Genomic DNA, 24583 nt, shown 5'->3' with positions numbered 1-24583 from the left:
AGTACAATGTAAGCTTCAAGAAGAAAAAGACTTTGCCTTAGTCATGTACTAGATCTGCAGAGCCCAAACCCTGCCCAGCACACCTCAGCCGCTGGGTGAACAGTTACTGATTTAACAGGTTAGGCTTCAACGTAACGAAACTATTCACGGAGGGACTCTTTGCCAGGCGGCGGAGGGGTATTTTACCATGCACGACAATACACGCATGCGTACAAGATCCGGGAAGTGTGTTGGGGGAAAGGGGCGGAGCATCGAGGAGTCTCGCGCTTAGAGTCGGTTGGAGCCGAAGGCGCAAGGTAGACAGGGTTACTGCTTGGTGCGCTACCCGCGTGCGCACTGCGGCCTGCAGCCCACCTCGGCAAAGGAGTTTAAGGTGCCCGGGGGCGGGGAAGTGACCTGGCGCGTGCGCAGTGCCCGCGGCGACGCCAGGTCCGTCTGTGTGGGTTGTGCTTAATCGCGCGGCGCGTGCGCAGCGCGGAGGGCGGAGGGATTTGAGACTTGTTCCACCCCTTTCCCCTGTCGCGAGCCGAGGCCGCGCGGGCTCGTGAGCAGCGGCCTGGTGCGCGCGCTGGGCGGGCGACGAAGGCAGACGGACGCAGACGCCGCCGGAGTCGAAGGGAGAGCAGGAGTCCCTGCTGCTGAGGGGCCGCCGCAGCCGCCGCGAGCCCCCGGACCGTCGCCAGGCCGAGGAGGGCGCCGCGCGGCGGGTGAGTGTGACCGAGTAGCCTTACCGGGTGTGGAGCCGCTACCCACAACCCCCTGCGGTGGGCCCCAGTCTTTTCCCCGCGGCCGGGCCTCCTTCCCGCGCCACCGCACCTCTCTGCACCCCTTACCCAGAGCCCTCTGGGCACCTAGGCCTTCTTCCCGCAGCTCTCCCGGGGTCCCTTACCCACAGGCCCTTGCGGCGTGTTGCCTTTTTCTCCCTTGCCTCCGCGGCGGCCTGGACCCTTACCCACAATTCCTTTCGTCTGTGGGGGGCCTGGATCTATTACCCACAAGCCCCTGGCTCGAGGTGTTGTTGCTTCTGAGCCTCTTCCCTTGATCGGAGACTTCCTGCGACTCCCGCCCCCATAACCTGTTCTCCAGGGTGTGGGACCCCCCCCCCCCCAGCCGCCATTGCTTTGGACCTCCGTCGTAAGGATCCTTGAGTCCGCCGCACGCTCCCAGGGAACCTCTCAGCCCCACGGCTCCTTGCTCGGGACTCTGACACTTAATTACTCAGAAACTCTTTTTCAGTCTTTGTTTCTCTGACCGGCCTTGCCCAGCCCTCACACCGCCCTCTCCCCAAGAACCTGATTTCTCATTCAGACTGGTGCCTTTCCCCTGAGCCGTTGGGTCACTCCCGTGTTCTTACAGAACCTTTTTTCATGCTGAGACCTTGCCCCTGCGATCTCTGTTTTCTTGGGAGTCAGGAGATTGTAGGGGCCTTCTCTCTACCCGGTCACCCTAACATAAGGCTGTCCTGCTTCTGCTCTCAGACTTGGCAAGATGACCCAGTTCCTGCCGCCCAACCTTCTGGCCCTCTTTGCTCCCCGCGACCCTATCCCATACCTGCCACCCTTGGAGAAACTGCCACATGAAAAACACCACAATCAACCTTACTGTGGCATTGCGCCCTACATCCGAGAGTTTGAGGTGAGTTCACTGAGCAGTCTTGGAATGGTTTGGGTTCTAGGGGGCCACGGAGCTGGATTTGGGAGTCCAGTTTCTGGCCATTTTCTAGCAGTGTGATTTAGGCAGGGGACTCACTCTTTCTGATCCTCTGTCTTAAATGGGGTTGATAGTGTATCCCTTGTAGTGTTGTGTTTTTTTTTTTTTGAGAATTCAGTAACTAGAAGTTGAGGATTCAGGCTCTAGAGTCAGGCAGTCCTCAGCCCACACCGTTTATCAGCTGTGTGACCTTGAGCAAGTGGTGTATTCTCTTAGTTGATTTCTTCATTTTTAGCAAGGGGATAGTAGTATTTTCCTCGTAATATTGGCAGGGAATTAACTGCAAAACTTGGTATAGGGCTTGGCACCAAGTAGTCGGCAATCATCAATGTTACCATGTTCACCAGTTTTGTTATTAATAGGATGATGTTCATATGAGCTTGAGGATTTCAGCTCTGCAACTGCAGGATAAACACAAATACGTGACTTGGGCTTTTGGGCCTCCGTCTTTTCATTTGTAAACTGGGGGAAACAACATCAGAGGTGCATCAGGGCACACCTGAGAAGTGCTGGCACACAGCCAGGAGTCAGTGGAGGCCAGTTCTGGTGTCAAGAAAGGGCCAGCTGAAGGTGGAGGAAGCTGCAGAGCAGAAGGTCGTGGAGAGATAACAGAAGGCTGGTTCTTCAGTAGGATTTGCCACCCTTGGTGAACCGGTCCTGGGGAAATGTTATTAGCTAATTAAACTAATTTAATGGCTACAGGCCCGTGGCACCCTTGATGATGCGGGTCATGTGGCAGTTACAGTTTCATGAGCGGTTGGTGAGCCCTTCGAGAACTACCCTGGCCCTCAGAAGGTGTCCAGTTACTGCTCCTGGGCTGCACTGTCAAGTCCTTTTGCTTCAACCCTGGTCCTGATCTCTGTGATAAAGGACAAATCTTTTGCAGAGTGATGTTGATAAATACAAAGGAGTGATTTTGATTATCCTGTATCTTTTAAAGAAAGACTACAGAATAAAAGATCAAATTTTTATTAAGTTTGGTGGGCATAGAGCTATTTTATCCTGTTGCTGTAGAATTTTCTGAATTCTTCTGATTTCTGTACTTCCCTTGTGACAGACCAGCAACGGTTTGTGGATAGCATTGGTCCACTCCCCCACCTCCACTGGCCTGGGAACTGTCCCATGTTTGCTTGTGTGTTTGGGGGCGGCGGTGAGTGCCTGAGGTGCTGATTGTTTTCTGGATGGGTGTCCCTTGCAACCCCCTGTTCCTCCCACCCTGTCACCTCTCTTCTTGTTCCCAGGACCCTCGAGATGCCCCTCCCCCGACTCGAGCAGAAACTCGGGAGGAACGCATGGAGAGAAAGGTATGTCATTTTCACCTGTTGGCCCCGTATCTTTTTTGCCACTTTCTCCAGGATGTTCCCTGACATCAGGGCACTTCTATCTGCATTCAGTTGTCCACCTTTCTCCTGACAGAGACGAGAAAAGATTGAGCGGCGACAGCAGGAAGTGGAGACAGAGCTAAAAATGTGTAAGTTTCTCTTCCTCTCCCATTTCTTCTTCAAACCCTCTTGTGTTTCTCCCCCACTGATCCACCCCAGTGGACCTAATATGGGAAGGTGTGATGGTTCACTTTTTAGCCCACAAAGTTGGCTGAACACTGTGGTTTAGGCATTTAAGGAGTACAGCATGGGGTCTGGGTTGGCGGGAAGTGAGCCTTGGGACCTTGGGCTGCGTGTCCTACCGGGGAGCACACTGGGAGGGGCTACCACAACCCGGTTCGGTGTCACAGGCTGAAGCAGTGAAGCAGTTACGGCTCCACTTTTGCTCCTTGACCCTCCTGCTGGGAGTTTTCCATCCCTTCCAGGTACGGGAGGAATTGAAACACAGGACCAGATACATTATAGCCATTAACCAGACTTCACAAGAGGGTCACATCAATCTCAGATGGCCCTGTCTTGTTAGAGCAAGGGCTTTACAGTCAGAAGGCTTGGGCTTCCCTTCCACACCTGTGAGGCTGGTGAATCCCATCTCTTTAGACCTTAGTCCCTGGAGTGGCATGTTTTCTCAGGGCAATTATGCAGATGCCTAACTTTTTTTTTTTTTTTTTAAGATTTTATTTATTTGTCAGAGAGAGAGTGAGCACAAGCAGGAGGAGCGGCAGGCAGAGGGAGAAGCGGGCTCTCCATTGAGCAAGGAGCCCGGTGCAGGACTCGATCCCAGGACCCTGGGATCGTGACTCAAGCCGAAGGCAGACACTTAACCAACTCAGCCACCCAGGCATCCCAACATTTTTTTTAAAAAATATGTTGTTATTTAATTTTTGAGAGAGTGTGAGCGGGTGTTAACTGAGGGGAGGGGCAGAGGGAGAGAATCCCAAGCAGAACCCGGCTGAGCATGGAGCCTGATGCAGGGCTTGATTTCACAACCCCAAGATCATGACCTGAGCCTAAATCAAGAGTCAGACGCGTAACTGACTGAGCCACCCAGGCGACCCCAGATGCCTAACATCTAAAGACCTGGATATCTAGCTGAGAGCTCTCTGAGCGCTGACTTACTGCATCTCAGACTCTATGTCCAAACCGCATTCAGAATTTCCTCTTCCCACCAACCTGGTTTCCTTGGATGTTTTTGTCAGTGGAACACGGCCATGCAGCCTTGCAAGTCATGATCTCTATCGTGGGCCACCCACTTTGCTTTTAACACTTTTTTTCCTCCTTTCCCCAGCTTGTCACCACGACCTGTCCCTGTTACTCTCTGTCCCAAATCTGACACTTTTCTCTGTCCACCACCACCCAAATCGCCTCCTGCTCGGATACACAGTAACAGTCTAACTGGTTTATCTACAGCTCTGTCTCCACCAAGTTCTTTGGGTCTTTAAGTCCGACTCTACCTTTTTCTAACAGCTTTCTTTTGCTGTCGGCATAAAGACCAAAGTCTCTTTCTTGCTCAGGCACGTTGGGCACCATGCTCCCTTCCTGCTCTAGCCACAGTCACTTTTTCTTATGCCTCATTCTTGCTGGATGGTCTCCTGTCATTGGGCTTTTGCCCAGGCTGTTCCCCCAGTCTGTGATGACGCCTTGGTTTGTGTGTAGCAGCCCTTTGTGTCCCTGTTCGGCTGTTACTTTTCAAGGAAACCTTCCAGGACTTCCTTGCTCAGGTCGAGTCACGTTGTGTGCTGAAAGCCCTGAGTCCCGCTGCAGGTTGGTCACTTCGGTCTGCACGGGGGATTTGAAGAGAATCTCTCTCTACTGGAGGTTCACGGTTGCTCCGAGAGAGCAGGGTTTGGATGGGATTTGCTCTCTGTGACAGCCCCAGCCCCTGTAGGACCTGGCACACGGAATTATTGGCAGCAGTTAGTCTGGGGAGTCTTTTCACTCCATTGCTAGGGCACCGGCCTTGCAATCTGACCCATGTGCACTTTAACCCCGATTCTGCCACTTATAGCCAGGTGACCTTGGGTAAATCACTTGTCCCCTTGGAAGTTATTTCCCCCCCTTTGAGAATGGGGTCGATGTGTTAAATGACACCATGAAGGTGCAATCAGCCAAATTCACTGTGCGAAATTTATATGACAAACTTGTATCCCAGTTTCTTTAGGCAATAAATGACAAGGAAAAAGGGCAGGGAGTGGATTGAATGGATTAAAGAATCAAAAGCTCTGGCAACCACATGGTATGTGTGGAGCTTGTTAGGATCCGGATCTAAATGAGCTAACTATAAACATCCAGTTTTGAAACAACTGGCATTTGGACACGGGTCTCCAGTTAAGGAACTAACATAACGTGTTAAGGTGCAGTAACAGTATGGTGGTTCTGGCTTCTTAAAAAGTCTCTGCTAGAGACGGAAATGGTATATTTGGGGTTTGATTTAAAATATTTTGGTGGGATGGGAGTGCAGATGAAACGAATGTGGCCAAGCGTTGATAATTGAAGCTGGTTCCTGGAGGTTCTCTGCTTCCCTAGGTGTTTGGACTTCTGCATAATTGAAAAGAAAAAAGAATGGATCAAGTACATTAGGGTTTTTATGCCCCCGGGAGCCTCTGTCCCCACTACAGAAGCTTGCTGTGCCTTGTCGCAACTAACAGCTGCCCTTTGAGGGGACTTCGTCCCTTCCAAAGCAGTTGGTGTAATTCAAATTATTGATTTCTCACAGCTTCCAGGCATGGCAGGGGTTATTACTCCTATTTTTTTTTTTTTTTAAGATTTTATTTCTTTATTTGACAGAGCGTGAGAGCAGGAACACAAGCAGGGGGAGTGGGAGAGGGAGAAGCAGGCTTCCCGCCGAGCAGGGAGCCCGATGTGGGGCTCGATCCCAGGACCCTGGGATCATGACCTGAGCCGAAGGCAGACGCTCAACAACTGAGCCACCCAGGCGCCCCTATTACTCCTATTTTTAAGACAAGGAAAATTGAGGCTTGTTGAGGCCTAATATGCTTCCCAAGAGAGAGTTCTGAGATACTTTCCCCACCATCCAAAAGTCTCATGAGGTTTCCCCACCGCACAGGACAGTTCTTTGAGCCCCTGCCCTGGGTTGCTACCTAGATAATCCCTTTAGCCAAGGATTTCCCAGGGGCAGAGTTGCCAGCACGGGGGAGCGCTGTGGGTATGTGCGCATGTGCGCTGACTGGTGAACTGCCCACCGACTCTAGTGCTCTGCCACCGTCATTGCGCTGACATGTTCTTTTTTCAGGTACAGGGGTACTCTTGGCTTGGCTGCACTAGTTTTTGCCTTTAGTCACACTCGGGGGGCCCCTTGCATAGGCAGGAACTACCGAGCTGCCGCGGTGTCGCAGCAGGGCCCGCCCCGAAGTCGCTCCCCCAGGCAGCAATTGGCTTGGCGGTCTCGCGGCTGCATTCTCGCTGCACCTGTTCGACCACCTGCTGCCTGCTGTTGGCAGATGTGTTTCCTGTTGCTGCCATGAGACTCGCAGGTCTTCAGTCAGACGTCCTCATCCCAGTGAGGCCTTTCCTGACCTTCCCCTTACTGCTCTTCTACCTGGGTCTGTCACTTTCTGATAAAATTAGATGGTTTCCTTACCTTGTTTACAGTTAGCCTTCCTGCATTCATGTCTGATCTCTAAGAGGGCAAGGGTCTTTTTTTGTCTCGTTCACTGTGGAATCCCCGACACCTTAATGACAGTCGCAGGCGCTTGTTAGTACTTAATAGGTACCTGTTAGGTGAATGGATGAGAGTGGCCCGGTGCAGACTGAGAGACCAAGGCACAGAAAATGACAGCGTGGAGGGATGAGGTAGGGTGAGCACCAAAGGGGGCAGGCTCAAAGATGGCATTGTCTTCAAAGGCTGCCATCAGTTTCCAGGGAATTACTCCTTTAAATGTGGGTTCAGTCCGCTGGTTTTTAGTAAATTCTCTAAAGGCACCTTGTATTTCATTTTTTTTTTTTAAGATTTTTATTTATTTATTTGACAGAGACACAGCGAGAGAGGGAACACAAGCAGGGGGAGTGGGAGAGGGAGAAGCAGGCTTCCCGTCGAGCAGAGAGCTTGATGCGGGGCTCGATCCCAGGACCCTGGGATCATGACCTGAGCCGAAGGCAGACGCTTAACGACTGAGCCACCCAGGCGCCCCTTGTATTTCATTTATGTTTGTGAGGTAGTCCTCTCACAGGAGACAAATCTAGAACTTTATTTCTCTGGTTTCTTGCAACACCTAGACTATCTTCCTGAGAAGCTCGTGCCTAGACGTTCAGCATGGAGCCGGGTAGTTAGAACCCCTGGCCTGTGAGGTCAGGCTGGAGTGTAAAGCCGGCTTGGCCCTCTTTGCTGCTCTGACGCTTTTTCCTCTTCTGTGCTTCAGGGGCTGGTTTTGTTTCCATTTGCAAAATGATTAATCCTCAGCATCCAGCACAGTGTCAGGGCCTAATTACATGTGTAATAAATTATTAACGTTCTTTTTCTCCTATTCCCGCACAACACGGCAGGTCATTCTGAGGGTAGCGCTATGTCATGGAAGAGCCGCCTCCGCTGGGCACTGGGCAGGGTGCCTCTGGGGCCCTGGCGGGAGTCGAGGGCCATCGTGTGGGGTTGGGTCACCATAGTCTGAAAAGGACTTCCCAGGCCTGAGCCATCAGAATCACCTCTGGAATGAGATTTGTAATAGATTTTGGTTCCTGTCTGTAGAGATGGTTATTCTTCAGTGGCCTTGTGGGAGTAAGAATCTGATCAGCATTTTGTGCCCTGGCTTTTTCCCTGAGGCACAGAGGCTGTGGTGCATAGGGACGAAAGCAAGGCTCGGGCTCTCCTGGCCTCTCTGCCAGCCTTGGATCTACGGTTTCCCCGTGGGCTGCAGGTGCAAGCTGTGCCGTCGGGTGGTGGTGCGGCCCTGCTGGTGAGGGAGGAAAAGGCACCTGGAGTGATGGGGCTGCCTCCGCAGAGATGCCCAGTCTTCACCTGGAAGGGACTGGAACCTTCGCACGTGTAGGTCTGAAATGGCATTTAGGCTGGCTCCATCCAGTCAGCTCGAAGTCAGCCTATCCCGTTCTCCCATTGGCCTGAATTGGCTACTCGGATACAAGGCCGCTGGAGGGAAGCTGGAGAGAGGAGCATGCCCAAGGTCTCCAGTCACCAACGGTTTTCTTCTCTCTAACCGGCCTCTGCCATTCTGTGTCTGTCTGGCTGTGTGAGACTGTTGACGTCTTGTACTTACTTACGCATTGTGTTATTCCTGCACAGGGGACCCTCACAATGATCCCAATGCTCAGGGTGATGCCTTCAAGACTCTCTTTGTGGCTAGAGTGGTGAGTCCCAAGCTCCCCACCCCTGGAGCCCCAGAGGAGCCTAGAACCCTGGGCTGCTGAGAGCTTGGGTGTGGGACAAAGGACAATAGGCTAAGTCCTGGAATGTTCTGAGGGCTTTGGGATGGCTCACTTCTCCCACTTAACTTTGTATCTGTCTCCTGGTAGAACTATGACACGACAGAATCCAAGCTCCGGAGAGAGTTTGAGGTGTACGGACCCATCAAAAGAGTGAGTGAACTGGGGCCTCGGCTGCTTGAAGTGGAGCGGGGTGGGGGGAGGGAGAAGGCCGGCTCCCGGCTCCGAGCATGCGTCCCCTCATTGCGGGGCTTCAGAGGCCGTGGCCTGCGTTCACATTCTGACTGCGCTAACACGCAGCCGACTTTGGGTAGCAGGAGTGGAATTAAGTAAGGGCTGCTTTTTGTTGATTTAGGATACGGGTAGGCAAACTGCGGATTTACCGTTTGTAAATAAAGGCTTATTGGTGCCCAGCCAAGCCCATCTGTTTGCTGGCGGCTGCCGCTGCTGTAAGGCCCTCAGAGCCGGAAGTGTCTGCTGTCTGGCCCTTTAGAGAAAAAGCAGAAATGTGCGTGCTGACTCTTGTTTTAGAGCAAGGCTTTATGTTTTACTGACGTGTCTTGAATTCACTGAAAAATCACTTAAGTGCTCTGGGCAGTCGTGAGCGCTGGAGGTCATTGCGCGCACACACTGCCGAGCCCGGCGCCCGCCGGTAGAGCGTCAGTCACTGGGCTCTTGAGGACAGGGAGAGGGTCTGAGGCATCTGTCGCTGGCAGCACGCAGGCTTTGCGACTGAATGGCTGAGATTTCCTTGTCTGAGAACTAATCTCCCCCCCACCGCCGCCAGATACACATGGTCTACAGTAAGCGGTCAGGAAAGCCCCGCGGCTATGCCTTCATCGAGTACGAACATGAGCGAGACATGCACTGTGAGTACCTCCGGCCTGAGCCCTGCCCTCTGACCCTCTCTCTTCTCTGCTGCCCAGCCCCTTCCCGTCGTCTGTCCCCACCCCCACCCTGCCAAACCTGACATTAGCGATGTCTCTTCTCCTCCTCCCTCTGTTTCTGATATATCTTTTTTTTTTTTATATATACGTGTTTTTTAAAAAACAAAAACCAAAATCCCCCACAACGTGTGTGTGTGTGTGAACCTGGGGAGGTAAGTGTCACACGTTGAACCTCAGGGGCAAGGAGGGAACTGGGTGGGGGCTGGGGCCAGCTGGAGGTGGGGGGGAGGGGTCGGATGTTCGGGGAGACTCTCCCCATTCCCCCCACCATAGTTGGGGGCGGCCAGGTTGGAATGAGGACTGGCCTTTGGACCTGCCCTCTCTTCCCCCCAGCAGAGCTGGGGCTGGGCCACCCGACCCTCCACCTCCCCACCCCTGGCCCCCCACCCTGTTCCTCAGCGGGCAGTGGGTTGGTAGGCGTGTTTAGCGCCTGCCCCCACATCTCCAAAGCCCCCTTTGAGGCTGCGGCGGCGTCCACATGGGCAGGGATGGGTGGGTGGGGGTGGGCAGGGCTGCGGCGTGTCCAGGGGCCGCCGTATTAATTGACTGTTCTTATTGTCACTGCAGCCACCACGCAGCTGGCTTGCAGCTGATGCTTACGCTCCCCTTACAACACCTCAGTGTATGGTTGGTATAAGGGTTTGTATCATGGGTAAGATCACTCAGCACCGCACACCAGCCCAGCTTAGCCAGGCAGCTCAGGAGCAGTGAGGCCCTCCTCCCATCCCCAGTCGCCCCCTCAGCCTCCCCGCACCCAGAACCCTTTCCTTGTTTGGGTGCCCTTTGTCCCTCCTGCCGCCCCTTCCCCCAATCCGTATATGCTCTCTGATAATCTTGCTGATCCCAGGAAGGGAAGGATGAACCCTGATGGGAAAGGCAGCTGGCCTCTCCAGTTGGGCTCCACCCAACCCCCGACTTACCTGGCTTCATGACGTCAGCGGCAAGGTTACGGGAATATTGAAGACAGGACGCACTAGGGCGAGGGCTCCATGTGGAACCCTTCAACCCTTTGCTCCCAGCCCCCGTGCTTCTGTGGGGCTGTCACTGTGGTGGCCCTGGAGAATCTTTTTGGTTGCTAGACTCAGGGTGCTGTGCCCCTTTTCTGTCTGCCTTATCATGGTTGAGGCCTACCAAAGGGCTCTGGTGCCCAGCGGCTCTGCAGAGTGCATGGAATTGGGGATTGGGGTGTGGGAGGGATCGAGTGACAGGCTGCAAGCAGCTGAAGGTGTTGTAGATTTTAATTAAGACCCTTCCACTGTCTAGAGACCTAAGAGAGGGAGAGAGAGAGAAGCCTAGAAGTACACATGTCACATGGTTTCTTTTGTTGGTACTCCTGGGTTGGGCCTCTTCTGGGGTTTGGGACACTGAACCAGAGCAGGGTTCCTTTGCTTGACTGTGTTCCCGGTCCTTAAATCCCTTTCTCCCACTATCCTCCTCTGGGTTCGGGGGCCAAACGGCCCCTTCTCCTCAAATCACGGGCAGCACTCCATCTCCTGGACCCCCCAGGCTGTCCCCTTGTGTGCCAGCCTTTGAGTGGCAGGTGGTGGGAGGGAGTGTGGAATTCGAGGTGGAAAAGTCCTTGTATGTGCTGCGAGGGGGTGGGGCGTGTGCCTAGTTTAGTGTGGACTTTACTGGGAAGGTGAGGGCGGACAGGTTCGCTGAGGCCTCCCCGGCCTTCTTTTTAAATTCAACAAGCTAGTCCCAGGGCTTTACCAGCTCCTAGACTTGATGTTAATCCTTGTCTCCCCCTCTTTAAAGGCCTCCATGAGTATTTTTTGGGGTCCACCACTTCCTCTGCCTGTCTCCAGGTGGTGCAGGAGATGTGGTTCCTCTCCCTCTCTGTGGCTCCCTAGAACCCCCCACTTCCCTTCCCTGTAGCTTTAGCTGACCCCATGGTGGTGGGTGTGGGGTCTGTGCGCGTGCTCAGGTAAGCTTGGGGGCTCCAGGTAAGCGGTCCCGTGTCCCCCCCCGGGAAGCCCGCCTCCTCGCCAGGCCCCCAGGAGTTGCCGAGCCCCCCCCATCCCGCTCGGTTTGGACACCCGCAAGGCCGGCATCGGTAAATGGCACCTTTTTCTCTTCCTCTGGTTGTATTTGGGGGGGAGAGGGCTGGGGCGGGGCAGGGTATTGTGGTTGGTTGAGGACAACCCCCTAGGCCAGGGCTGGGGGTGGGAAACGGACTTTTTTGGCCTTCCTGATGCCCCGTGTGAGACAGGCCCGGGATCGGGCCTGCCCATTGCTGTGCCCTGCCCAAGAGCAGGAACATGCCTCTCCCCGAATCTCCCCCTCTACTCCTCACCCTTCCCGAGAGGCTCCGGCTGGGGTTGGCCTCCCAGCGTGTGTTGAGCTGGGGGTGTGGAGGGAGAGATGGGATGGGGGCTGGGATTGGGTGGCAGTCAGTCGGCTCAGGTAAGGCAGGAATTGTCAGGAGCACCGCACGCCTCCCATGCCTCCCTCCACTTTCCCTCTCCCCCAGCTGCTGTAGGGGGGCCCCTCCAGGCCTCCTGGGAGCACCATAACCCACCCTTCTGCTCCCTGCCATCTCCTAAAGATTTCTCCCACCCTTTTCTGGTTCATTTTCTGTTCTGATGTCTGTTCCCCCCACGCTCACCTCCGCCCCCCCCCAAAAAAACACAAAAAACAAAAAGGATAACCGGTGTGAACTGGGGTGCAGAGCGGCCCAGATGGGCCTCCTCCCCCCAGCATGTTGTTTTAGGGTGCATGCCTGGGGTTGTGGAGGAGCCCTCCCCCACAGCAGAGTCCAGCCTTAAGTTAACCTCCAGTTTCTTTGCAGCGACTATGGCCGCCTGGGCAGGAGGGGGCTGCTCTGTCGAGTGGGAGCAGGAAGGGCCTGGGAGCCCAGGGGCGTGGTGGTTGGGGTGGTCTTGCTCCCCCCCAATAGTGATTGGGGGGTGATAAACAGGTGCCGAGATGGAGCAGGCCCCTCCTGGTTTGGGAGAGGGTTGGTCTGGCTGTCAGTTGCCTGGCTGTCTGGTGGGTGTGTGCGTGTGTGCGCGTGCGCACAGAGTGTGTTGATGGGGACGTGATGAGGGTGGGGATGCTGCAGAGCTGGGCCCTGTCCTGACTAGAGGACCCTCTGGGGACTCCTCCCCCTCCCCCCTCCCCACATCTGTTGCAGCCGCTTACAAGCACGCAGATGGCAAGAAGATTGATGGCAGGAGAGTCCTTGTGGACGTGGAGAGAGGCCGAACTGTGAAGGGCTGGCGGCCCCGGCGGCTAGGTGAGCACTTCCCGCCCGGGCTGGCCCTGGAGGATCTGACTCCCTTCTGCATTCTCTGCTGCTTTCTGTTTTCCCTTCCTCTTTCTGCTTGCCTGGCTGCTCATCACATCCTCCCTTCCTCCCTCCAGCTCCTCTTGTCACCATCATCGTTCCTGGTGGCTGTCTTCTCATTCTGGGTCACTGATTAGGAGCAGGAGCACTGGCCTGGAGAGGCAAGTCTGGGATCACATGCCAGCTTGTGTAGTTATTAGCTGGTGCATTTCCCCTCTTCCTGCCTCATTTTCCTTTATCCTGGAAAGTGGGGATAATCTCAGTTCACTGAGCTCAGCATACCAGATGCCCAGCTTGGCAAGTGGCACGTGGTAGGGCTTGTAAATGTTACTCTCTCATCCACGTATTCTTTGCTCTTGCTCATTTGTTTATTCATTGATTACCAGTTGTGTACTGTGTTTTTAGTCAGGAGCAAGACACAGCCAGCCTTTGTCTGTCTCTGATTGTTACTCACCGTGTCAGTCAAGGTCAGTTTGGTTGCAAGTATCAGAAATACATTTGAGGTTTTTAAAACATAAAGGAGCGTTGTCGGTAGAGAATCCTGGAGGTCCTTTGGAGCCCAGAGATGTGTGATGCCCCTGGGCCTCAAGAGGACCTAGTAGCCAGACCTTCAAGCTGTCCGGAGCCGCGTCCGGCATCACTGCACTTTGCCTGCACCTTGCGTGCTGTCTGCACACTGGTCCGTGTTTCCCTGCGCTGGCTCCGTGCCTGCTCTGCAGCTTCCGCTTTACACCTCGTCCTGGGTGAGCCTCTGTGCTTTGGGGCGGTCGGGTCTCAACGGCGCAGTGTTGGGCCTGCACCTGGGGCTGCGGTGCTGCCATCCAGACATGCATGTGAGGGACCTCCTCCTGCGGGGGTGAGTGACAGCTCTTCAGGAGAGCAGGTCCTCCCCAGGCTGACGCGTCAGGCGGTGCGGTACTCCCTGCTCTTACTCCTGCCTCCCTGTCCGCTGCTCTCACCCTGGCCTGGCCTGTGCGGCCTAGACCACACGCTCACCTGCTGTGCCTCGCGACAGTAGCTAGCTGCTTCTCTTGCCCGCGTTCCTCTGCGCTGGAGTGAGTTTTTCAGAGTCTGTTATTTTTATTTATTTTTTATTATTATTATTATTTTTTAAGATTTTATTTATTTATTAGAGAGAGAGACAGCGAGAGAGGGAACACAAGTAGGGGGAGCGGGAGAGGGAGAAGCAGGCTTCCCGTCGAGCAGGGAGCCCGATGCGGGGCTCGATCCCAGGACCCTGAGATCATGACCCGAGCCGAAGGCAGACGCTTAACGAACTGAGCCACCCAGGCGCCCCAGAGTCTGTTATTTTTAGAATTCTGGAATCCCAGAATCTTCTAGTTCAGTTCGCATTCAGACTCTGTGATAGCAGTCCCCAGTACCTCCTGACCCAGTATATACCCGTGGAAAAATATCACCCAAAACAAAAGTTTTGTGAACAGTAATTATCTTTTCTACGGGCAGTGTGTACTAGTATTTTATATTCTATTGCTTTATTTTGTTTTTTTAATACATTGGTTGCAAGCCATCAAATTGATGATGGGATCCATAGCTGGATCGTGACCTGAAAATTGAAGACAGTAGTCTGTTCTGCACCATGCCCGTGATGTTCCAGATGCCTGGTAGTTGCCTGTCCCGGGTAGAATCCGTTTGTCCTCCAAGCGGCCTTTCTCCTTTTTCCTGGTACTGCCAAAAGCCATTTCCGTATGTGGAACTCGGGCCTGCCTCACTGAAGCTTCCTTCCAGTCCCTCTGGTGCAAAAGGGTGCACGAGAGGGCAAGTTCTGGAGTAGGCTGGGAGCCCTAGCCCAGTTCTGCGCCTTCGTTCCCAAGTCCCCATGGACATGTGACTCTTTGTTTTCCCATCTGCAGAAGGAGCTCTTTGTTGCTCCTTAGAGTTGTTCAGTCAGTCATCTGACTGCAGTACATAGACTTTTATATTCTGGGTGCTGTACCACGTGCTGGTTACAAGCAAAGCCAGACACAGTCCCGACTTTCACGGTGTGTAATAGTCTGCCGGGAAAGGCCAGCATTCCTCAGCTCTCACGGACGTATAAACGTGAAGCTCCCCTCGAAGTCTCAGGAAGGAAACCTACCTGTTCTGGGAGTGTGTAGTGGGGAACAGCTGAATCTGGACAGCTTTCGAGGAAGTGATGTTCTGGCTAACGTGTAAAGGGTGAGTAAGTTCACAGGGAAGGTGGTAAGATTCTAGGGAAAGAGACGAATGATCCCAACTGGGGCAGAAAGGAGATGGAGAGTATAAGGAAGGGGATTGAGAACCGCCCAGAACGTAAAGAACCAGGGACCCCTGGTTTGAAAGGTGGGCAGTGGGAAGCCATCAGAGGCTTTGAGGCAGATCAGTTAGAAAGGTCACTGGCTTGGAGCGCCTGGGTGGCTCAGTGGGTTAAGCATCTGCCTTCGGCTCCGGTCATGATCTCGGGGTCCTGGGATCGAGCTGCTCCCTCTCCCTCTGCCCCTCTGTGCCCTGCGCCTTGCCCCACTTACACTCTTTCAGATAAAATCTTAAAAATCTTTAAAAAAAAAAAGGCACCGGCCGTGGTTGGTGGGAGGAGGCCGCTGAGTGGGAAGGGTTTGCAGGGCTCGGTGGTGCCCTAGCGGTTAGGAGCACGCGCTTTGGAGTGTGAGTGCAGGTGTTTCCCAGCTGGCACTTCGTGAAAGTCCTCACATCTCTGTAAAGCATGGCTGTCCTGTTAAACGTGGTTGCAGTCCTTCCCTTTGCTCTTTGGTGCCCCTCATTTCCCTTCCCTGTGCGCCCCGCCCAGACTGACCCTCTCTCCCCTGCTCCCACCCCAGGAGGTGGCCTCGGTGGGACCAGAAGAGGCGGGGCCGACGTGAACATCCGGCATTCGGGCCGGGACGATACTTCCCGCTATGATGAGAGGTAAGATTGGGCAGCTGGTTTCCTGGGATGGGGGTGGTCACGTGGGGGAGCCCGGCCACAAACCTCTGCCCACCTCATCCAGGCCCGGCCCCTCCCCGCTTCCCCACAGGGACCGGGACCGGGACCGCGAGCGGGAGCGCAGGGAACGAAGCCGCGAGCGAGACAAGGAGCGAGAACGGCGACGCTCCCGCTCTCGGGACCGGCGGCGGCGCTCACGGAGTCGCGACAAGGAGGAGCGGAGGCGCTCCAGGGAGCGTAGCAAGGACAAGGACCGGGAACGGAAGCGGCGAAGTAGCCGGAGCCGGGAACGGGCACGTCGGGAGCGGGAGCGCAAGGAGGAGCTGCGTGGTGGCGGAGGGGGTGGCGACATGGCGGAGCCCTCTGAGGCTGGTGATGCGCCTCCTGACGATGGGCCTCCTGGGGAGCTGGGTCCTGACGGCCCTGATGGTCCAGAGGAGAAGGGCCGGGATCGTGACCGGGAACGACGTCGGAGCCACCGGAGTGAGCGGGAGCGGCGGCGGGACCGTGACCGAGACCGGGATCGCGAGCACAAGCGGGGGGAGCGGGGTGGTGAACGGGGCAGGGATGAGGCCCGAGGTGGGGGGGGTGGCGGCCAGGACAACGGGCTGGAGGGTCTGGGCAATGAAAGCCGAGACATGTACATGGAGTCTGAGGGAGGTGATGGGTATCTTGCTCCGGAGAACGGGTATTTGATGGAGGCTGCACCAGAGTGAAGAGGGCCTTCCCCCCCCCCCCCACCTCGGTTCTGTTTGGACGTGTTCCTATCCACCCCTCTGCTGTCATCCTCTCCCCCCGACCTTCTCGGCCACCACCTAAGTTTGCCAGCCAAGGGTAGGAGTCTCCTTATTTGTTCTGGCCCCTCGGGTTTAAAAATAAAATTAATTTCCTGTTGATAACGAGCACCTTGGTTTCTTCTTCACTGCTCTTCATGTCTTCCTCTGAAGGTCATCACCTGACTGTTGATAGCCCCACTTTGGTTTGTGTCCCAGGGCCTGCCAAGGACTTGGGCTTTTGACCTAAGGCTGGGGCTACACACACTACACCAGACCTGCTTAAAATGGGATAAGGAGATGCTCTGCAAGGGTTCCCTCCGTTAGGACTTTTGATCCCTTTGTGATTTTCTTCCTTCTCTCTCTTTTTTTTTTTCCAAATGTCTTCCACTTTCCCTGTGGGGCCGTCCCTACCCTGTCTCGGCGGCCGAATGGGGTTCTAGACACGAGATTGCTCAGTGGAAGCTGCAAGTTTGCGTGAAAGGGAAGCTGTCGTCTGCGTTGGGGAGAGCGGGGAAAGGCTGAGGAGATGAACTAGGAGTGCAAGCTGCAGAGGGATAAGATGGGGGGCCGCAGAGCATCTGCACGAGGCCAGGAGGGCAAAGGGCCTGCGGTTGGTGATCGCGAGTTCACCATGAGTATTTTCACCTCATGCCTGCCAATGACTGGAGGATTAACAAGAATCCCAGGACAGGTTCCATCAGCAGTTGAGATTCCAGCTATTTGCGGACAGAAGATTACTAAGGTGGTGGTGAGGACACTGCAATCTGGTGACCGCTTGAGAAGGAAGCCAGTGAGCCTCGCAGAACCCCAGAGGGGCTTGAGACAACAAGCATAGCAAACTCCGGAATCTCTGCCCAGAACAGCTGCCCTCTGTTTGAGCCCTCGGGATGCCTAGGAGCCGGGCATCTTCTGCCCAGGCAAATACAGGACCTATTTTTGTGTCTGAAAAGTTTCTCAGTCTAAAGGTAAACTTGGCCTGATAACCCACAGGCAGCCTGTCCGCTAAACCTGGCAGAAGGATTATGCTTTTTAACTCCCTCGGTCTACATAAACATGCAAAAATGACAGGCAATGGAGAAAATCCTGCAGCAAGAGACCAGAAGCTAAATGGAAAAACTGGTCCTGGAAGGAAGAATTTAGGGAATAAAAGAGAACTCAATGCCTCTAATTAGTATAGTATATTCTCGTAGAGATCCCAGATAGTGCACCTGGACTTCTGGAATTGGCTGTGAAGAGCAGTGTTTTGGGCTAGCGTGGCACAGGCCCGTTACATAAAGCCTGGACAAAACCTGCAAAAGCAGCTTGCGGAAGGCATTGGGGAGCTTGGCTCGAGGGTGTCTGATGCCGAAGAAAAGGAAAGCACACAGGTGAACTTCATATTTACCCGCCCTTTTTCCTCGAGGGCATTTGCCAGTTTAGTGTGGGGGAAGTAGACTCAGCGGCAGTCCACTGGGCTGAGCTCACACAGGTTGGACCGCATAGCTGGGACTGGAGGGCCAAATTTCCAGATGGGGCACTGAGCCCCCAGACCTGGCCTCAATCTTCTCTCAAGGCATTTGCAAGCTGCGGAACCGCTTGCTGTGGGTGCAAGACACCCGCTGCCCCAGCCCCGCCCAAGGGCTCATCTGAAAGCTGTAGCTGGAGGCTACTGAGCTGAGCAAAGGCGGCCGCAGCCTTGCAATGGCCATGCTGGAGATCTCCAGAGCTCCACCATATTGGAGTAAGGCCACAAGTGAAACAGATCAAGCATGAGGAAACCTCAAAAGGACCTGTCAGGATTTGTAGGTGATCTCTCTGCTGGGAGAGGACTTAGCCTTTTGGGGGAAGATCGAATTCAGAGCCTCTGTGATTCTTAGTACACAATGCTCAGCATTTACTAAAAAATCATTAGGCATTCTAGAAAGAAGACTTGAGTTGCTGAAAACCAAGGGAAAAGTAGCCAAGAGACCCAGGCATTCTGATGTTGGGAGTTATCAGAGAGTGAAATAACTATAGGAAACAAAGGATGGAGAGCTTTACTAGAGATCTGCCATCTTTAAAAGAAAAAAAAAATCAAACGGAAACTTCAGAACTGAAAACAATAACAAATTAAGAATGTAGGTGCAGTGCGCCTGGGTGGCTCAGTCGTTAAGCGCTCACGTCATGATCCCAGGGTCCTGGGATCGAGCCCCGCATCGGGCTCCCTGCTCAGCGGGAAGCTTGCTTCTCCCTCTCCCACTCGCCCTGCTTGTGTTCCCTCTCTCACAGTATCTCTCTCTGTCAAATAAATAAAATCTTAAAAAAAAAAAAAGTGCTGGGGTGGGGAAAAAGACAAACTTTCTTGAAAGTAAGAGAAACCTCACAATCTTTTAAGGAAGTCAACAGGGAGTTAAAGGAGAGGAAACAGGATCCAGTTCAGAGCAGCAGGGGAAAATCCCAGATGGCAGTTTCTAGAGAGCACTTAGTCCACACTGGAGTCAGAGGACTCAAGTTTCTAAGGAGTTTCACAATAAAAAAGCTTCAGTCGCTGACCTGATGGCATTTATCATTTCACAGTGTACACAAATAAAACCATCGTGCTGTATGCACCCTAACTTCTACAGTGATGCTTGTCAATTATTTCTCAGTAAACCTGGCTAGAAAAGATTCAGTAAAATATGTTATGATGGAAAGTTTGAAAAATTGAGAATGTGGAAGAAAAGCAGATTGAAGTTGCAGGAAAAAAGCTGTTCAGGAAAGGCAATGTAATCACAGAACACTGCCTGGGCTCTCTAGTAAACAGTCAGTACTTAGACATAATATGAGCACTTTATTGATTGCCCTAAGAACTGGTACCATAAAACTACCATGGGAAGAGAGCGGAAAGGTTGTAAGAGCAGAAAATCAATATGTAATATATTACTAACATCTAAAATTGATAAATTGAGAAATAACAGATTACTTAGATACACAAGCAAAATATCTTTAAGTTGTTTTCTCTTGGGGCGCCTGGGTGGCTCAGTTGTTAAGCATCTGCCTTCGGCTCAGGTCATGATCCCAGGCTCCTGGGATCGAGCCCCGCATCGGGCTCCCTGCTCAGCAGGAAGCCTGCTTCTCCCTCTCCCTCTCCCACTCCCCCTGCTTGTGTTCCCTCTCTAGCTGTGTCTCTCTCTGTCAAATAAATAAATGAAATCTTTAAAAAAAAAAAAAAAAACATAAGTTGTTGCCTCTTGCAGCGGGGGAGAGTTAGGACAGGGGTTGGTGCTTTTCAGTATTAGCCCTTCTGTGTTACTTGATTTTGTTTTCACTGTCAACTGTTGTTGTTAAAATGAGAGAAAAATACTATGAAGGAGAGGGATAGACATACCTGCTCTAGTCCTCTCACTTGGCTAAAGTCCTTTTCCCGATTCCATTCCCCCATCCAGCTAATGGTGCTGGTGGGCAGCAGTCAGACTTCGCCACAGTCTTGTCAACATTTCCTATATTTCTTTGGCCTCTCTAGAGTGTATCTGATATCACTGCCCACTTCTTTTTTTAAAAGCACTCTCTTAACCTTTCCTCCCACCTGGTTTTCCTCCTACTCTCCTGCCATTCTTTGTCTTCCTACCTTTGAAATGTTAGGAGTTTCAGGGACTCAGTCCTAGGTCCTCTTCGTTGTGTATTATCTTGCCCCCAGCTAATGAACACAGCTAACCACCAAGACAGGTCCAGACATTTCCAAATCTGTCCACCTGTCCTTCCTGTCTCCTATCCGTGTCCAAGCCATCACAGTATTGCTGGGAGAACCTTCTCGCTGGTCCCCCGGCTTCCGCTGTTGCTGCCATCCAATCCAGTCCCCACATCGTAGCTACACGGATCTTAAAATACACATGTGAATATCACATTTTACTCTTAGGAGTTACCACGAAGTCCAAAGTCATCATGTGTATGCCAACACACAAGGCCGTGCATAACCTGTATCCTGCCTACCTTCTCACCATCATGAACCACTCTGGTTTTTACTTCGTGGGCTCTTTCCGCCTGGAAAATGATTCATGCCCCACCTCCTGATGACCTTCCCTCCAAGGACTATGTCAGTGGCCCTCCTGGAACACCACCTCCTCACTCCCAATTTCTTATCACAGCCATAGTTGGTTGTCTACCTCCCCTCTCCCATAGATTAAGTTCCTTGAGAGCAGTGGGCTTGTTTGCCCTGCTCACCATCGTGTCCAGATGTTTAACATAACGTTTGTTCAATGAACGTGGAAAAAAGAGAAAGGGGAGAGACAGATGTGGCGGGCAGGGCAGTGAAACGGAAGGAGGTGCAAACAAGCTGCAAGAGGAGGGGTCCCAAACGGGACAGACAGTTGGCGACTGTGGGCTGGGCAGCCAGACAGGCGTGGCAGCAGGTGGGGCGGCCACGGCGCCGGGAGCCGAGCACAAGTCGAGCCGCGCCCCCGCTGGGGGCGCCCGCCGCCCGGGGCGTGGCCTCGCGCAGCCCCGCCTTCCTCGCCGGAGACCGGGCGGGCGGGCAGCTCGCCGCGGTGGCGCAGACATGGCTGCGCTGGTGGAGCCGCTGGGGCTGGAGCGGGGTAAGCGCGCCAGGGGGCCCTGCCCACCGGCGCGGCCCGCGTCCGGGACCTCGGTCCCCGTCCCTCCCCGGCCAGGCCCCCAGCGGGTGGGCGGGCATATCGAGCGGGGGGGTGGGCGGGGCGCCGCGGTTTGTGCGTTTGGGAGGGTCCGTGGGCTTAGCGGGCCCAGGAGGGGCGCCCACAGCACAGCCCTTCCTGTGTGCGTATGGGGTCCTGGGGCGCAGGGCGCCTGGCTGGCCGCAGTCCCCTAGCCCCCGGCGACTCTGCGCGTGTCCGACTGGGACTCGGCTGTCTTTCCCGGGATCTGTCAGCGCTCGCCCTTACTCGGTTTCTGCCGCATCTCTCCGTGCTTCTCTGCGTCTCTGACTCTGTCTCTGCGCCCCGCCCCCGCCCCGCAGACGTGTCCCGGGCGGTGGAGCTCCTCGAGCGGCTCCAGCGCAGCGGGGAGCTGCCCCCGCAGAAGCTGCAGGCCCTCCAGCGAGTCCTGCAGAGCCGCTTCTGCTCTGCCATCCGGGAGGTGAGAGCAGCGCGGCGCCGGGACACAAGCGGGCGGCCGCCGTCCTGGTCGTCGCCCAGAGCCCAGGGACTACGCCTCCCAGCAGCGCCGGGGGCGGCCCGCTTGGGGGTGCCCGCGCTTCAGCTGCGGGGTTCTTCGGGAGTTGTAGTTTCCTCGGGCTCCGGGTTGCTGGGGGCGGGGCCGATCCTTGGGTGGGAGGGTCTGCGGGCTGGACTCTGGAGTTGAAGGGAGGAGGGGCTGGCTGGTGGTTCCCTAGTGCTGCCGTTGTCTTCACCAGGTGTATGAGCAGCTCTATGACACGTTGGACATCACGGGCAGTGCTGAGATCCGGGCCCACGCCACAGCCAAGGTAGGTACCCCCCATGCCATCACTCATGGTATCCACTGAACTGCCTGGTCTAGCTTAGTAACTTCCTCAAGTCAGTCATGCCTGTTTCTTCCTTCATGATTTTTGCCAAATCTAGGTACTAGCGTTACTATTATTTACTGGTATTATAATCTCATAAGTTGTACTTGAATGTCATATAACGGCATCTTTAGCAACTTCAAATGTGAACTAGTGCCGCATACCTGACAAGAAGATACCTTTTGGGGCGCCGGGCTGGCTCAGTCCGTTAGGCAACTACCTTCGGCTCAGGTCATGATCCTGGAGTCCCAGGATCACGTTCCGCATCGGGCTCCCTGCTCAGCGGGGAGTCTGCTTCTCCGTCTGACTCTCCCCCCCTCTCATGTGTTCTCTCTCAAATAAATAAATAAAATCTTAAAAAAAAAAAAGAAGAAGAAGAAGAAGAAGATACCTTTTAACACCTATACAATGAAATAGCATGAAACACTGAAATCTTATTAAACTATAGTTGTATGCTGTTTCTTGCTGCTTCCTGGAGGCTCTCAGCTCCTTCCAGGCCTTGTTTTTCTCTATTAAAAATCGAGATTGGCAAGTGGTGACTATTTAAGACACACTCACACCAGGTGGAGACATTCCCTTTGACATGTCTGAAGCATCCAGAGTGAATTAAGAGAGACTCATTACAATGCAAGCTTGTGCTGAACTGTGGCAGGTGTCCCCTGCGCGGGGAAAGTGATCTGGCCCAAATTGCTCTCCCTGGCCCAGATCCTCCCCGCTCATCTGCCTGCCCACCATGGAGCGGCCCTCACCTCCCAGTGCTTTCTCTCTCCCAGGCCACAGTGGCTGCCTTCACAGCCAGTGAGGGCCACGCACATCCCAGGGTAGTGGAGCTGCCCAAGACAGATGAGGGCCTGGGCTTCAACATCATGGGGGGCAAGGAGCAGAACTCCCCCATCTACATCTCCCGTGTCATCCCTGGAGGTGTGGCTGACCGCCATGGAGGCCTCAAGCGTGGGGACCAGCTGCTCTCAGTGAATGGTGTGGTGAGTGGGGACTGAGGCTGGGCTCACAGTCTGTTCAAGGTAGCACAGTCCCTGCTTTTGACATTCATTCAACAAGCAATGATAGAGTACTGCGTGCTGGGCCCTGCTACAGACCCTGAGAGAAGTTTGCCTCGGCTCCTATATTCAAGGACTCACTTCTTGGTGAGGGAGAGTGACTGGAATAGTCCCAATCTGGGGAGATAATAATGAGGAAGCACAAAGCACCGCGAGAGCCCGAATATGGTCTGTGGTGTAGATGAGGGAAGTTTTTGCAGAGAAAGGAACATTTGAGTTGGGTTTTGAAGGACGAGGAGGAGTTCTCCAGGCAAATAAAGTAGAGAAGACTATTAGCAGCTAAGGGTGTTGTAGGTAGGGGCTGTGACTCTACACTCCTCCGAGCTGAACAGAAAGGGCTTAGGTCTAGTGGAGGACTGGAGCACATAGTTACTTAAAATCACTGCGTTTAGAAAGAGATGTCAGCACAGCTGGATTGGTAGTGGGGGCCGGCTACACAGGGCCTGAGGACCAGCCTGAGAAGCTGGGACTTCGTCTAAAGGGTTCTGGGGAGCCATGGGAAGGCTGTGAAGAGGAGATGGATAGGCTCAGCTTGGAGGTGTAGAAGGATCCCTTTGGGACTTTATAGGGGATGGACTGAAGGTAGAGACTGGAGGCCAAAAATTCTAGGGAGGAGGCTAGGTGAAAGTCCACTGGGGAGAGGATGAGGCCTGAGCTGGGGCCAGGGTGGTGGGGACAAAAAGGAGGGAGTCAGCAAGAGGGAGGGGGCTGGAGATTAGCAGGCTTCGGGGACAGAGGGGATAAAGATGGACCTGGAGGTCTAGCTTAGTGAGCGAGGGCAGATAGGGCTTGTCCCCGACGTGAAAAACTTGGAAGTTTTTGAGGGAGGACACTGAGCCAAGAATTAATGACTCTCCCCTGAAGACTCGAGGCCTCGACATCTCAGGCTGGTACCAGGCCCACCACCAGTAGGTCCCATTTCCACGGATGGGGCTGGGTGTGGGTGGTAGGCCCCAGGCCCAGGTGTCTGTGCACTGCCCTGCAGAGCGTTGAGGGTGAGCAGCACGAGAAGGCAGTGGAGCTGCTGAAGGCAGCCCAGGGCTCGGTGAAGCTGGTGGTGCGTTACACACCTCGCGTGCTGGAGGAGATGGAGGCCCGCTTCGAGAAGATGCGCTCTGCCCGCCGGCGCCAGCAGCACCAGAGCTACTCGTGAGCCCTTTGCCACCACACCCCTGGGGCTTCGCTTGCCTCCTTTATCCCGAGTCCCAAACCAGGCCAGTGATTTCTGGGACCTTCCTGGCTACCCCCAGCCCTGGCTCCTCTCCCTGGGGTTCTGACCCTTGACCCCGACCCAGGCTCTCACAAGCCATTCTGGCTACATCCTTTGGGGACTCCCAGCTCACTGTCATCCCAAGATCTGCAGCCTACTCTCTGGAATCCCTCAATCTGCTTCCCTGGGCCCCTGGCTCTGGAACCCCAGTCCTGGTTCTCTCCCAAGCCTCCCCAGGTCCCCTCCCCTGAGCTTGGCTCCCATCTCTTCACCCTCTTTGCAGGTCCTTGGAGTCGCGAGGCTGAAACTACAGTATCTGGACCCTCACCCCGCCCCCTCCCCTGTACAGTATTTATTGTCACCGGCTCCTTATTTAAAGATCTTTGACCCTCACTGAGTGTCTGTGTGTCTGTCCTGCATCCTGGGGTTAGAGTGTCTTGGGATGTGGG

General features: G+C 54.2%; 2 protein-coding genes across 3 annotated transcripts; both read left to right on the top strand.

Annotated features, from left to right (window-relative positions):
• Nucleotides 1-277: 277 nt before the first annotated feature.
• On the top strand, nt 278-16540 carry SNRNP70 (small nuclear ribonucleoprotein U1 subunit 70). Of its 2 annotated transcripts, none has more exons than XM_032388349.1 (10): nt 278-707; nt 1479-1635; nt 2952-3014; nt 3127-3181; nt 8344-8408; nt 8574-8636; nt 9271-9352; nt 12567-12668; nt 15533-15620; nt 15730-16540. In XM_032388349.1, the coding sequence occupies exons 2-10, from the start codon at nt 1489-1491 to the stop codon at nt 16352-16354; spliced, it is 1290 nt and encodes a 429-aa protein (XP_032244240.1). In that variant the 5' UTR covers nt 278-707; nt 1479-1488; the 3' UTR covers nt 16355-16540. The 2 variants fall into 2 exon arrangements, with proteins under 2 accessions (XP_032244240.1, XP_032244239.1); XM_032388348.1 differs by having other exon boundaries at nt 437-707; nt 15703-16540.
• Nucleotides 16541-20864: 4324 nt separating this feature from the next.
• Nucleotides 20865-24527, top strand: LIN7B (lin-7 homolog B, crumbs cell polarity complex component). The gene is made up of 6 exons (XM_032388239.1): nt 20865-20943; nt 21342-21460; nt 21738-21809; nt 22640-22849; nt 23910-24073; nt 24418-24527. The coding sequence occupies exons 1-6, from the start codon at nt 20907-20909 to the stop codon at nt 24437-24439; spliced, it is 624 nt and encodes a 207-aa protein (XP_032244130.1). The 5' UTR covers nt 20865-20906; the 3' UTR covers nt 24440-24527.
• Nucleotides 24528-24583: the final 56 nt, after the last annotated feature.

This window comes from Phoca vitulina, unplaced genomic scaffold, assembly GCF_004348235.1.
Source record: "Phoca vitulina isolate PV1807 unplaced genomic scaffold, GSC_HSeal_1.0 scaffold52, whole genome shotgun sequence".
Taxonomy (NCBI): domain Eukaryota; kingdom Metazoa; phylum Chordata; class Mammalia; order Carnivora; family Phocidae; genus Phoca; species Phoca vitulina.
The sequence above is the reverse complement of the archived record's forward strand: the minus strand, read 5'-3'. Positions and strand labels throughout refer to the sequence as shown.